Below are 13,657 nucleotides of genomic sequence, written 5' to 3'. Positions count from 1 at the left end.
CTTTTCAAACCTTGGGCAGCATATTCCTATTTTTAACGCCATGAAAGAAACAGTACCTGAAACTTCTTGTTCAAGGATCACATATCTTTTGAGAAAACAGAATCTGGAACCCCCTTTTTTTAAGTGTAGTGCCCAAATTTAAAAGAAAAGGGGATCTCAACATGCCTTATTTGTTGTAGTATTGCAGGTTTACAGTCCACGTATGGCAGGTTTCTACCCTAAACTTCAAATATATCTTTTATATATTTACGTACATTTTATAGAAAAAATATCACAAATATTTTTAGCAAGCTGGGATACATCCAGTATGGTCTTCAGAAGCACCCCTTTTTAAAAACCATCACATTTAAGCGCATCCTTTCTCTTTAAACAAGTCCACGCGCATAAGTGCATATATATATACATACAGAGGCATAATTCCAGTTATGTGTTCACTCAAGTAGATCAGACATTAACTTGACTTGACACCAATGTATGGACGTATGGAGACATATCCAGAGGATGTATGCATTACAAGATAATAAGAGACATTTACAACCCAGAATATAGGAGCAGGGCAGCCACAAGTGACATCACCAGACCAACTGCAGTGTCAAGTCACTCCAATATATAACCATGCACATCACTGCTCTCACAGCCTCCTCTCTGCTCTCAGCGATTAGAAAACACTCCTGATTGAAAATATCAGAGCGACTTTCCAAACACAGCCAAGGATGCCATATCTTGTTGGCACACAGGAAAGACTGTGGAGGTTGCTAAATTGATCAAGGCATTCGTGTTTTTAAAAAGAACCACAAAATGCATCACCATAGAAACCCAAAAGTAAGAAACTACAGTAATAACACAAAAGTAAATGCCATATCCAGTTATTCAATACAAGTCACCCCAAAGGGTTTCACCAACAACACAAAAGTAACTGTGGTTTCAATGCATCCAGGACATGGGACTTAAAATTTCAAGGGTTTGTTATTGTTGTTGTTGTTGTTTCACCCCTAAGGGATGTAACTACACAAGTGTCTTCATTTCACTATCATGTGATCATAACTTTAGAGAAACGGTTATTTTACTTACAGGCATTTGTTACAGCAAAGCTGTTTGCTGTTTCGATGTTGTCTACATGAGGAACCAAATTAAAAGGTGCTTCAGATGCATTGGGGCTGGTGTTGTGAAGAAAAATTGCTAATCGAAAAGCAGTATATTCCTGATCTGTGTTTCTGATGAAGAGACCACCTATCAGCAAATAAACGACAGAAAAGGAAGAAAATGCATCCGTTATTTTTACGCCAGCCCTTGCAAGTAGCTTTCCTATTAATCATAAAATTCATGTTTATGAACATAAAGACTCAAAGCTTGGGAGACTTTTAGAATCCGTTTCTGGTAGGGTTTTGAGTTCCCCCCCCTCTCCATTTTCAAATCTCCCCATTCCTCCTTCCTTTACGTATCTGCTAGGATGCGAATGACCTTTGAAACCATTTACCTTTCATCTATGTGAATGGTCTAAATTGGCCCTCCCCATCTAAAGCAGCAGGCAGATTAAAGAGAACAGAGCTCTCAAAATACAGGAAAAGGTTTTTAAGTACGGCAGAGCCTGAGACCTTATATGCATTCCCTTTTTATGAGGCTGACACTAGGAAAGGGTAAGAATAATTTTTTTGGGAGGTGGGAGAACATCAAGAACTTTCCTCTTCTGCAGCCTCTGGGCAGGCAGGAAGTTGCTTAGCCTTATTAACAGCATCTTTAGGAGTGCACGAGAAATGATGCAGTGGTTTAGCTGGAACTGGAAGGTTTTCAAGGGCTGAGTCCCATGCAAAGAAGGAGAAAAAAAACGAAGGCAACCAAAACGGGGCAGAGACAAGTGGGATAAGGATGCTAGGGAGACCTTTTTTTAAAAAAAAAGAAAAGAAAAGAAATCACAGCCAAGTTTTCAAAGTAATGGTACCCAAGACTATCTAACACTATCACCAGCTACGGGCCCCTTAACAAATAGCTTGCTGCAATGGGCAGGCTGGGCTAAGAGGAGGTTTACGGAAGATCTTGGAGAAACGGTGCATTTCAGAGGTGGTGGGAACACCTTCCCAAGTTTGTACACACATTACACACATGCATATATGTATCTACAATCTGTATACATATCCGTCTTGCCGATCATAACAGGCAGAGTCGCCACTCTCTTTCCCTCCCCCCCCCTTCTCCTACCAGCCCACCACGCATCCTTCCCTTCACAAAGACACGTGAGGGGGACGGGAAAGGGGCACTCGGGGACACTTGATTCCCCTCTTTCCGAAATGGAAAGCTGTGGCCAGGATCGGAGTTTGCCCCTCCACTTTCTCCCCTCCCTCCATTCCGTGCCACCCCGCCGGGTTCAACATTCTCCCCCCCCCACCTCTCTCAAACACACACACACCTCGCCTCCAGCCCAATGCAGCGCTTACCTATTTGCACGCTGCTAGGAAAAGCGCCCATTGCAAGTCCCCAAAATCCAGAAAACAACAAGACAAGCTGTCTGCAAATAATCCTCATCTTCTTCTTTCTCTTTGCCTCCCTGGGTCTCCTCCTCCTCCTCCTCCTCCTCCTCCCGCGCTCTTCCTATATGTTGTTCAGAGAGGCATTGAGGATGTGGTGGTGGGGGGGGATAATGCCGGGAGAAGGAAGAGGGGGGGAAGGAGGACTGGACACCAAATTGAGGGGGGGGGAATGGGGAGGGGAAGCCAAACGAAAGGGAAAAAGGGGGGAAAAGAGAAGAGGGGTGGCTGGTCTCTTCTTTCCTTCTCTTTCTTTCTTTCTTTTTTCTTCTTCTCCCCTCCCTCCCCGCCTGCTCGCGTGCCTTTCCCCCACCCCCACCCCACTCAGCGAGCCATCCTGCCGAGGCGCCTCTTTCCTGCAGTCTCCATAACCTCGGCAGAGGTTTCGGTCCGACTGCAAAGGTTTCACGCGCAAAAGATGGAGGGAGAGTTGAGCGGTGAGAGCGAAGGAGTCTACTGGCCGCGCCGCGCCGCCGCCGCTGCGCTTGGAAAACCCTAGACCTGCGCTATTCCTCCCGCCTTCCTGCTCCGGCCACCGCTACCCTGCCTCTCCTTTGCTGTTTCTCTCCCGCCTGCCTTCCCGCCCTGGCTCCTTTCGGCAGACACGCAAACACAGCCTCGCCACCAGAACCGCCACCGCGCGGTGGGCATTCCCTCAGCAGCGCCTCGGACGCCAATCCTGCCTTAACCCCGCCCAGATAAAGGCGCTCGGATGAACCGAGCGGCAGGAGAGGGAAACGTGCCCTCAAAGCAAGTTCGGGCGGGCGGGCTGGGCGGCCGGCGTTGGTCGGTGGGTCCCTCGCCTCGCTGGCCTGCTAAAGACTCAAAGCTTGGGAGACTTTTAGAATCCGTTTCTGGTAGGGTTTTGAGTCCCCCTCTCCATTTTCAAATCTCCCCATTCCTCCTTCCTTTACGTATCTGCTAGGATGCGAATGACCTTTGAAACCATTTACCTTTCATCTATGTGAATGGTCTAAATTGGCCCTCCCCATCTAAAGCAGCAGGCAGATTAAAGAGAACAGAGCTCTCAAAATACAGGAAAAGGTTTTTAAGTACGGCAGAGCCTGAGACCTTATATGCATTCCCTTTTTATGAGGCTGACACTAGGAAAGGGTAAGAATAATTTTTTTGGGAGGTGGGAGAACATCAAGAACTTTCCTCTTCTGCAGCCTCTGGGCAGGCAGGAAGTTGCTTAGCCTTATTAACAGCATCTTTAGGAGTGCACGAGAAATGATGCAGTGGTTTAGCTGGAACTGGAAGGTTTTCAAGGGCTGAGTCCCATGCAAAGAAGGAGAAAAAAAACGAAGGCAACCAAAACGGGGCAGAGACAAGTGGGATAAGGATGCTAGGGAGACCTTTTTTAAAAAGAAAGAAAGAAAAGAAATCACAGCCAAGTTTTCAAAGTAATGGTACCCAAGACTATCTAACACTATCACCAGCTACGGGCCCCTTAACAAATAGCTTGCTGCAATGAGCAGGCTGGGCTAAGAGGAGGTTTACGGAGGATCTTGGAGAAACGGTGCATTTCAGAGGTGGTGGGAACACCTTCCCAAGTTTGAACACACATTACACACATGCATATATGTATCTACAATCTGTATACATATCCGTCTTGCCGATCATAACAGGCAGAGTCGCCACTCTCTTTCCCTCCCCCCCCCTTCTCCCACCAGCCCACCACGCATCCTTCCCTTCACAAAGACACGTGAGGGGGACGGGAAAGGGGCACTCGGGGACACTTGATTCCCCTCTTTCCGAAATGGAAAGCTGTGGCCAGGATCGGAGTTTGCCCCTCCACTTTCTCCCCTCCCTCCCTCCCTCCCTCCATTCCGTGCCACCCCGCCGGGTTCAACATTCTCCCCCCCCCACCTCTCTCAAACACACACACACCTCGCCTCCAGCCCAATGCAGCGCTTACCTATTTGCACGCTGCTAGGAAAAGCGCCCATTGCAAGTCCCCAAAATCCAGAAAACAACAAGACAAGCTGTCTGCAAATAATCCTCATCTTCTTCTTTCTCTTTGCCTCCCTGGGTCTCCTCCTCCTCCTCCTCCTCCTCCTCCCGCGCTCTTCCTATATGTTGTTCAGAGAGGCATTGAGGATGTGGTGGTGGGGGGGGATAATGCCGGGAGAAGGAAGAGGGGGGGAAGGAGGACTGGACACCAAGTTGAGGGGGGGGGAATGGGGAGGGGAAGCCAAACGAAAGGGAAAAAGGGGGGAAAAGAGAAGAGGGGTGGCTGGTCTCTTCTTTCCTTCTCTTTCTTTCTTTCTTTTTTTTTTTCTTCTTCTCCCCCTCCCTCCCCCCCCGCTCCCGTCCCCTTCCCCCACCCCCACCCCACTCAGCGAGCCATCCTGCCGAGGCGCCTCTTTCCCGCAGTCTCCATAACCTCGGCAGAGGTTTCGGTCCGACTGCAAAGGTTTCACGCGCAAAAAGATGGAGGGAGAGAGTTGAGCGGTGAGAGCGAAGGAGTCTACTGGCCGCGCCGCGCCGCCGCCGCTGCGCTTGGAAAACCCTAGACCTGCGCTATTCCTCCCGCCTTCCTGCTCCGGCCACCGCTACCCTGCCTCTCCTTTGCTGTTTCTCTCCCGCCTGCCTTCCCGCCCTGGCTCCTTTCGGCAGACACGCAAACACAGCCTCGCCACCAGAACCGCCACCGCGCGGTGGGCATTCCCTCAGCAGCGCCTCGGACGCCAATCCTGCCTTAACCCCGCCCAGATAAAGGCGCTCGGATGAACCGAGCGGCAGAGAGGGAAACGTGCCCTCAAAGCAAGTTCGGGCGGGCGGGCTGGGCGGCCGGCGTTGGTCGGGTGGGTCCCTCGCCTCGCTGGCCTGCGCTTCGCCCGCACAGGCCATGGAGGACTCGCCGCCCCGCCTTAGGAAGGGTGGTTGGTTCGCACGTGGGAGAGCCCCTCCTGCTGATATTACACGTGTGAACGGACTCCATGGAAACAAGCGGCCTGAATTCACACAGCAAGTTCAACCCGGCTAGTTGTGGAGTGACCTCTTAGATGGCCTTAGAGTGACCTCTTAAACTGGGCTTTCTGGGTTTTGTTTGAAGATTTCCCCTTGTCATCCAAGAAGCTTCTTCAGCTTCTTGAATAACAAGCGAAATGTCTTCCACGAAAAACCAGAAAGTCCAGTTGCCTCTTGAAAAAGCATATTTGGGACAACCATGACCTGGATGACTGAGAAGCTCCATAGACATTTAGCTATGCACTTTGGGATGAAAACCCTTCAGAGCTGAAGAAGCTTCGTGGGTGAGAAGTGAAACGCCTTCAAAGAAAAACCAGAAAGTCCAGTTGCCTCTTGAAAAAGCACCTTTGGGACAACCGTGTATTGGATGACTGATAATCTCCATAGACTCTTAGATGGGATCTTAGCTTTCTGACCATATGGACAGCTTAGGGTTTCCGTAACTTGCAGGAAGGGGAGAACTTGAGCAAGTAACCTGGTTAAGCTGATTGTGTGGAGCTGCTGTTGGGTTTGAAGTGGAAAGTGGGGGGGGGGTCATAGCTCATTCAGACTTGCAAGCTCTTGCTTAAAGCATCAGTGTGTGGGGAGCTTCAAACCCAACAGCAGCATCACACAATGAGTTTAACCCAGGTTACTGGCCAAGTTCCACTCTTCCAGCAAGTTATGGAACCCTAAGCAGTCCATATGCACAGAAAGCTAAGATCCTGTATAAGATGTCGCTTCGCAACTAACTGGATCAAACATGCTGTGTGAATTCAGGCTGTCTGTCTCCTTGGAATCCGTTCGCAAGTACAATATCAGCAGGAGGGGCTCTCCCACATGGAACATCCTCCACCTAGGCTGACCAGCAAGTCGTCCTTGAGCTGTGCGATGGCCAGTCTTCCTGAATTTGCTTTTATTTTATTATCCATATGTTACTCGGTTTTAGGCCACCAGTTGTTTTGTACTACAATTCCCATCGTCCCTTCATTTAATACAACGAAAAGCAAACGCAAATTCTGCTGCAGAGATAAGTTGTATTCTTTTTACAAGTTTGCAGGCCATCATACATATGCAGGAGTATCCACATATGGTCAAGAAAAACAAGATGACAATTGTGACCATATGATCAAAGCTCTGTGCAACCCCATACTAAAATTGGACTGAAGTCATTCACACATTTTCACTTTTTTGACTGTAGATAGCCCTGGTTCCCAAGTCACGATATAGAGCTTTCACTCATGCCACCATGATATACTATATGTTAAAAGGACCAAAATGAGCCAAAGAAACCAAGAGCAATATAATGCAGTGTTGTGTGAACTTCATAGTTCACACAACACTATAAATATAAAGTCCCTAGTTCAAACTTCACCTCAACTTTGAATTTGTTAATCAATATGAACAAACTTTGAATTCATTAATCAACTATGATTTCAGAGTAATACAAGTTCATTTCAGGACTCTTAGAATTTTTATACAGCGTGTTATAAAAAACCCTAGTCTTATTCACAACTCCCACTAATAGCTTTTTATGTTTCAAAAACCCTGCAAAATTCCACCCTGGATGAGTCTATGCTTCCCTCCCTCTCTCTTTCTCTTTCTTTCTCTCTCTCTCTCTCTCTTTCTCTCTCTCTCTCTCTCACTGTGTGTGTGTGTATGTGTGTGTGTGTGTGTGTGTGTGTGTGTGTATGTGTGTGTGTGAAATAAATCAGCTGTCCTTGAATATAAAGTGGAGGGGAAATAGTGGTTTCCTAATTCAGGGAATACCAAATAAATTCAAATAGGGATCAGTCTGTATGGTTCAGCAAACTCAACTGGTGTGAGAACATAAAATACAAGAAGATCCTGCTAGATCAAGCCAACATCTGGTCCAACATGTTGGATGGTCAACCAAAATTCACAAATGTGGACAAGGAGACTCTTAGCCTCTTTCACTGTTACTTCTTATCTTCTACTTCTATCTTCTACTATTTAAATAGTTATTTCTGCAGTTCAGGGTTCAGGAATGAGAAAGCAACCAATCTCTCTCTCCTTCTATCTCTCTCGGGAGTCATGGAGTACATCTTTGGCTTGGGTGGTTCTCTAACCAGGAATCAAACCCGGGTCAAGGCAGTGAGAGCACCAAATCCTAACCAGTAGACCACCACGGCCTCAATTTTACTTGGGTGAGGGATATTCTGGGGTGTTCTAACGTTAATTCAGTTTGACGCAGTTTTGAGCTGGAGGAGGATGGAGTCTTCAGTCACCTCAGCATAACTAGCTGATGAGCCATACACATTACAATGGCTCACTGACAGGAGGAGGAGGAGGAAGAGGAGGAGGAGAGGAGGAGGAGGAGAAGGAAGAGGAGGAGGAGGACGGAAGTTGCTAAGCAACTAGCTTTCATCTTGGTTGGACATTGTGACCGATTGTTTTGGAAATGTGAGAAACTGAAACTTATATTAGGGTGAAAAGCCCAGGAACTGTAGTACTGGCTTTTCACCAGTAGCGCAAAAATGGTGTATCTAAATAAATTTGGTCTTTGAGGAAAACCAATGCCTCGGAGTTTGATCTGTAATGGGTGCATTACTTGGAGCCTCTCTCTCTCTCTCCCTCCTTCCCTCTCTCTCTTCCTCCCCCATTTGTAAATCTGCAGCATAGGTCATTTATTGAAGCTTATACACAAGAATCTAGTCAACTAACAGTCAGCACTAAATTGGTGCTAGATCAGGATCAACAGAATTCATGGTGAACTAGACTTAGACCTCTTGTGGCTACCAATGACTCTAAACTAATGATATATTTAACTCCACCCTCCAGGTCTGCCTTCTCTTTTCCTATAAGAACTCAACAATCTAAGTTTCTAGCCTGATTTCTTAAGTACTAGACCAAACAATCTCCAGTGAGGATTGTTTGGTGCAGTAGATAAGACATCAGGCTAGAAAGTTAAAAATTAATCCTCCATTATTCTCCTAGACATCAGGCTAGTAGTTAAAAATTAATCCTCCATTAATTTTTCTTGCCCCATTTAAACTATATAAATTAACTGTCAGAATCACCTCTGATGGCAGTACATTCATAATTATTTATGTGTAGAATATAGACATATTTTTAATCTTTCCACACTTTGTTTTCTTGTATAACCTGTGTTTTAACATTATGTGTTTCTGTCCACATTTTCATCCCATGCATAATACATACCAGTATATATCACATCTCCTTTTATCATGGCTCTAATTAAAATACTCCAATTGCTGCAACTGCAAAAACTTTCCTTGTAGGGTGATAATAATTTTGGATGCTTTTTTTATGCTTCTTTCCCTGATTCCCCATAGCATGACTGATCAAAACGGTTTCCATAACTATCTGGAACAAACTCTGGTCTAAAAAAATCATAAATGCAAATGTATTTCTGCCACAGCACTTATTTTAAGGCCTTTTATCAATGAATGGGTATTTAAAAGTGCTTAAATTTGAACTGGGTTGTATCCCGTGTACATATTAGATTGTTCAAATTTGGCAACTTTAATATGTATGGACTTCAAATCCTATAATTCTGCAGCAAAAATGAAGTTGGCAAGTTTGAAAACACTGGTTTAAAAGATTCTGCCATTAAGCATGAAATTTGACTTGAAATTATACAGGATGTACTCTATTACATATATTCTAAGATTATATACATACATAAATAATTATTACTACTAACCCAACAAGCAAGCTTTCTAAAATATTGATTTGAATTCAAGATTTTGAAAACATTAGGATACAAAATCAGATACATATCTATTATCAATTTCTGGGTATATTATCGCTGTATGCAGAATATCTGCATTTTCAGTGCAAACAATAATCCCTGACCTAGAGTTGAACAGAGTTCCCATTAAACCATAACATTATGAGAAAACAATATATCTTACTGTCCTGTCCATCACTTTTGGCATGTATTTAGGAACTAGCAGCCACATCTAAGATTCATAATGTGTTGTCCTAAGTTAACAAATATAGGCGCTATATGTTGCTGGTGGTTGACTTATACTCACAATAATCGTTGTTGTTCTATAATGCTCCGATCTAAGATTTCTGGGAGCACAGAAAATCGCGTGGAGGCTGTGAGAAAATGTCTCTTTAGACCTAACAAAAAGGCACTTGATAGTCATGATTGTGAAGAGATTACTCATCTTCCTTTTCTACTGCTAGACTAAGGGAGGGGTTGAATGCAGGCTCTGTGTAGAACAGGAAATCACTAAGTTTTGGAATTGGCCTACAAAAAAGGCAAAAGCTTTATTATGTTCAGGAAACGCCATGCCACTCTGGATTTTCTTGGAAACAGAAAAGTTCTAGAAAAGACGAGGCAATGCCGAACATCCTCGGCCTGCATATATACTGAAAGAAACCTTCTATCGGAGAAATACTAACAGACGGTGTGTTCTTTCAAGAAAAGTGAGCAGAGGTTCTTCTGAAATTTCTCATCTCTTGGTATTCAATATTCATGCTTAACAATGTTAAATAAATACATGGCCACAGAGGAGCAAAAATAATAAATAGTAGAGTGAAAGGGATGAAACAGATGGAAGAAACAAAAATATAATATATTTTAATTATATAAAATATAATGCCCCAAGATTATATGCTCTGATCACACTAATCATTTCCTAATACGAGGGCCACACAAATACATTTTATCTTTATAATTTTTTAAGGGATGCTAACTACACATTCACCTATCATCTGGCCAAATAGCTTCACCAAATCAAACAACTGTGCAAAGCTTATAATTAGATGTGTTCTTTTATTGTCCTATTATTTTCCCCCCTTTCTCAATAACAAACAATTATATCAAACTATTTCTGTTTTTTATAGTAAAAGCTGGTCGAAGACAATATTAAATATATTTGATTTGATTTGAACAAATATCATTTGTGAATGTACTGTGTTGTTGTTGTTTGTTTAGTTAAGGGAAAATGAGGTGCAGGATTGGACATTATGAAATTAAGAGAGAATTAGAGAGAAGATCCTGAAACTACATTTTATTGTTTTTCCCTTTAAGCTGTGGGTGTCAAAATCGGGGTTTCTAGTTGTCATCACGTGATGTATCGCAAAGTTTTTTCCCTTCATTGAGCTAGAGTGGGCTTGGCCTGCGCATGATGCATCCGGCCTACGGGCCACCAGTTTGACATCCCTGCTTTAAGCAGACATGCACTGTTTATATACTTGAAGTTGCTAATCTTAGCTACCTTTACATGAGATTGAGTGCCATTTTATTCAATGGTACTTATTCTGAACTATGGAACAGATCTTTGCTATAAAATTTCTTTGTATTGATGATCATCTGACACATGATGATTATCATATGTTCTTTTCCAAGATTTGGATTTTAAATGTAAGTAGTAGGAACTGTCTTTAGGAACAATTTCTTGCATTCTATAAGAAATTTTTCAAGTCGTTACATTTTGCTTCTGCTTGCCTTTCAGTCACAGCTGGATGTTATACATGCTTCCTTTGATCCAGGATTTTTTATTTATTTATTTATTTATTTTGGGTAATCTGACATCTTTTAAAACAGTATTAAGTTAAATATATATTCTGCTTTTCTTCCAGGAGCAAAACAGCTCTCCATGTTCACATCCCAATAATTCTGTGAGGAAGGTCAGGTAGAGAGGTGGTGAATGGCCTAAAGCCCTCCTGTGAGGAATGAACTTTATTGGCTGATCCATCTCAGTAACATGATTTTAGACGTTCCTCTCCAATTTGATATCCCCGAGCCTTTCCTCTCTTTTCTGATATTAGACAAACAAGTCAAAGTTCTGAACATTTTAGAAATAATGCACTGGTCAGCAGGATTTATCAAGAATAAATTATGCCAAACTAGCTTGATCTCCTTTTTCTGACACAACCATTTCTTTAGCTAGAGGAAAGTGAAGAATATAATGTACATTGGCTTCAGCAAAACATTTGACACAATCCCATGAGTTTCCAGCAGAAGAAATGTCAAAACGTAACCTTGGTTAGGCTATCCTTAGATGGATATACAGTTGTACTTAACAAAAACATGTGATTCTCTTTGCATGAAGCAGGAGGGAAATGTTGAACAGAATATTGCCTCTGTTATAGTCCTGTCCATGATTTCAATGTATGTATAAACGTTTTGAATAAGAGGTTAGAAAATATTACTATTAAATTTACAGACAACTTAACAGTAGGAAGGATAGCAAACATTTTAGAGTATCTTGGGGAACTAGAAAATTGAGCAAAAGACAGCAAGACGAACTTTAGAGGGACAAATGTGAAGCCCTAAATTAGGGTAGGAAAAATGTAATGGCACGAGTGCAAGACAAAGATAAATATAGGTATTTAGATAGCTGTACATGTGAATAAGGTCTAGGTGATTTTGGCTTTGCAGGTCATAGAGGTGATGGTGATCTTATAACTCCACTAATATGACATGCAGTTTTCATGCTCTTTTTTCCCCCTAACTGCAAGCAACATATTCCTTACTAAGAGTCTCTTGATTTTCAAATTTTCATAGATTGCCGTCTTGGAGCTGATGATCTTCTTGTCAGATATTTTACTTAAGATCAAGGTACATGGTAAGTACAACATTCCCTTGGTCTATCAAATTTATTAATCAATCAATCAATCAATCAATCAATCGTAAAAAGAGATTTGGGCCTGACATGAGTTTTGACAAACATATTCCCTCTGCTAGTAATGATAACGTTTTTCCCCTAACAGAAATGCTCCTTGATAATATGCAAACTAATTGATGTCTGGTTTCCCAATTCTTTGTCCTTATTCTTTCTGATTTTGAACATGTGAAAAAGGTCTAGGTGACTTTGGCTTTGCAGGTCACAGAGGTGATGGTGACCTTATAACTCCACTAATAAGACATGCAGTGCAGAATAGAGGAGAGGAGTAATAACCACCAGTAAATAGGAGATGGACAGATCCAATCCCTATTGTAGCATCTGTCAGTTGTTGCTAAGGCCAAATATGTAATACAAATAGAATGGCTTCTGCGAAGAGCCATAGAAAACCAGGTTTCATCTTTGGTTGAGGAAAACTCAGTGACATCTGGTTTAAGCTATGTATACTGTATGTTTCTTCAGATGAGAGATATCCTTCAAGAATGATTAGCCAGTCACCTTCAAGGCAAGTTTAGTATTACAGGTAGTTGTGCCCTTGTCTCTATTCTATTCCAAATGAATAGAATTCCATGGGTGGAGTAATGTGATACCCTTTGAAACCCAACCTCACTTGACTGAGGTGAAGCTGCTGTTTAGGATTTCTGGAGTTAGAGTAAGAATTCACCCGGCTTTCCTAAATGAATTGAAATCTCCAGTGACTTCTGTCAGAGTATGAATATGCATAGACTGGAATAGGCAACAGATCAGCCAATGGGGACTGTTTGGATAGACATGGTAACAGGTCAACCAATGGGGACTGTTTGGATAGACATGATAACAGCACAGCCTTTGGGGACTGTTTGGAAACTGAAACATAGTCTTTGTTTGTATGGGGCCATAAGAGAAAGTTTGGAATCTGGGCGTGGCTTAGACTTGCTGAACTGTATGTAAGGGTTGGTTTGGCCTCTGTAATTAGAGCCTCTGTACAGTATATTAGCCTCTGTATTTCTCTATAATGACTTGCTTCTATGAATATTGCTTCTGTATTCCTGATATTGTATGCTGAATTGGTATGGTATTGTATATAAAGAAAGTTTCTTATATGTAAATTGAATCCTGCTGAATTTTTTTTTTTTTAGAATTTTTTTTTTTTATTGGCCAAGTGTGATTGGACACACAAGGAATTTGTCTTGGTGCATATGCTCTCAGTGTACATAAAAGAAAAGATACGTTCATCAAGGTACAACATTTACAACACAATTGATGATCAATATATCAATATAAATCATAAGGATTGCCAGCAACAAGTTATAGTCATACAGTCATAAGTGGAAAGAGATTGGTGATGGGAACTATGAAACGATTAATAGTAGTGCAGATTCAGTAAATAGTCTGACAGTGTTGAGGGAATTATTTGTTTAGCAGAGTGATGGCCTTCGGGGAAAAAACTGTTCTTGTGTCTAGTTGTTCTGGTGTGCAGTGCTCTATAGCGTCGTTTTGAGGGTAGGAGTTGAAACAGTTTATGTCCAGGATGCGAGGGATCTGCAAATATTTTCACGGCCCTCTTCTTGATTCGTG

The 13,657-nt window shown here is 42.7% G+C and overlaps 1 protein-coding gene across 3 annotated transcripts in view; it reads right to left on the bottom strand.

The window, feature by feature from the left end:
- The window catches only part of GRIA4 (glutamate ionotropic receptor AMPA type subunit 4), a 324,862-nt gene extending 322,315 nt beyond the window's left edge, over nucleotides 1–2,547 (bottom strand). For all 3 annotated transcript variants that reach the window (XM_058185710.1, XM_058185708.1, XM_058185709.1), the window contains exons 1-2: nucleotides 2,433–2,547; nucleotides 1,072–1,230 (exon numbers count right to left, since the gene is read on the bottom strand). In XM_058185710.1, the coding sequence (XP_058041693.1) occupies nucleotides 1,072–1,230; nucleotides 2,433–2,520 (247 nt within the window). In that variant the 5' untranslated portion in view covers nucleotides 2,521–2,547. The remainder of the gene's footprint in view (nucleotides 1–1,071; nucleotides 1,231–2,432) is intronic.
- Between the last annotated feature and the right edge of the window lie 11,110 nt (nucleotides 2,548–13,657).

This window comes from Ahaetulla prasina, chromosome 5 (assembly GCF_028640845.1).
Source record: "Ahaetulla prasina isolate Xishuangbanna chromosome 5, ASM2864084v1, whole genome shotgun sequence".
In the NCBI taxonomy this organism is placed as follows: domain Eukaryota; kingdom Metazoa; phylum Chordata; class Lepidosauria; order Squamata; family Colubridae; genus Ahaetulla; species Ahaetulla prasina.
This window is presented reverse-complemented; position numbering and strand designations above follow the sequence as displayed.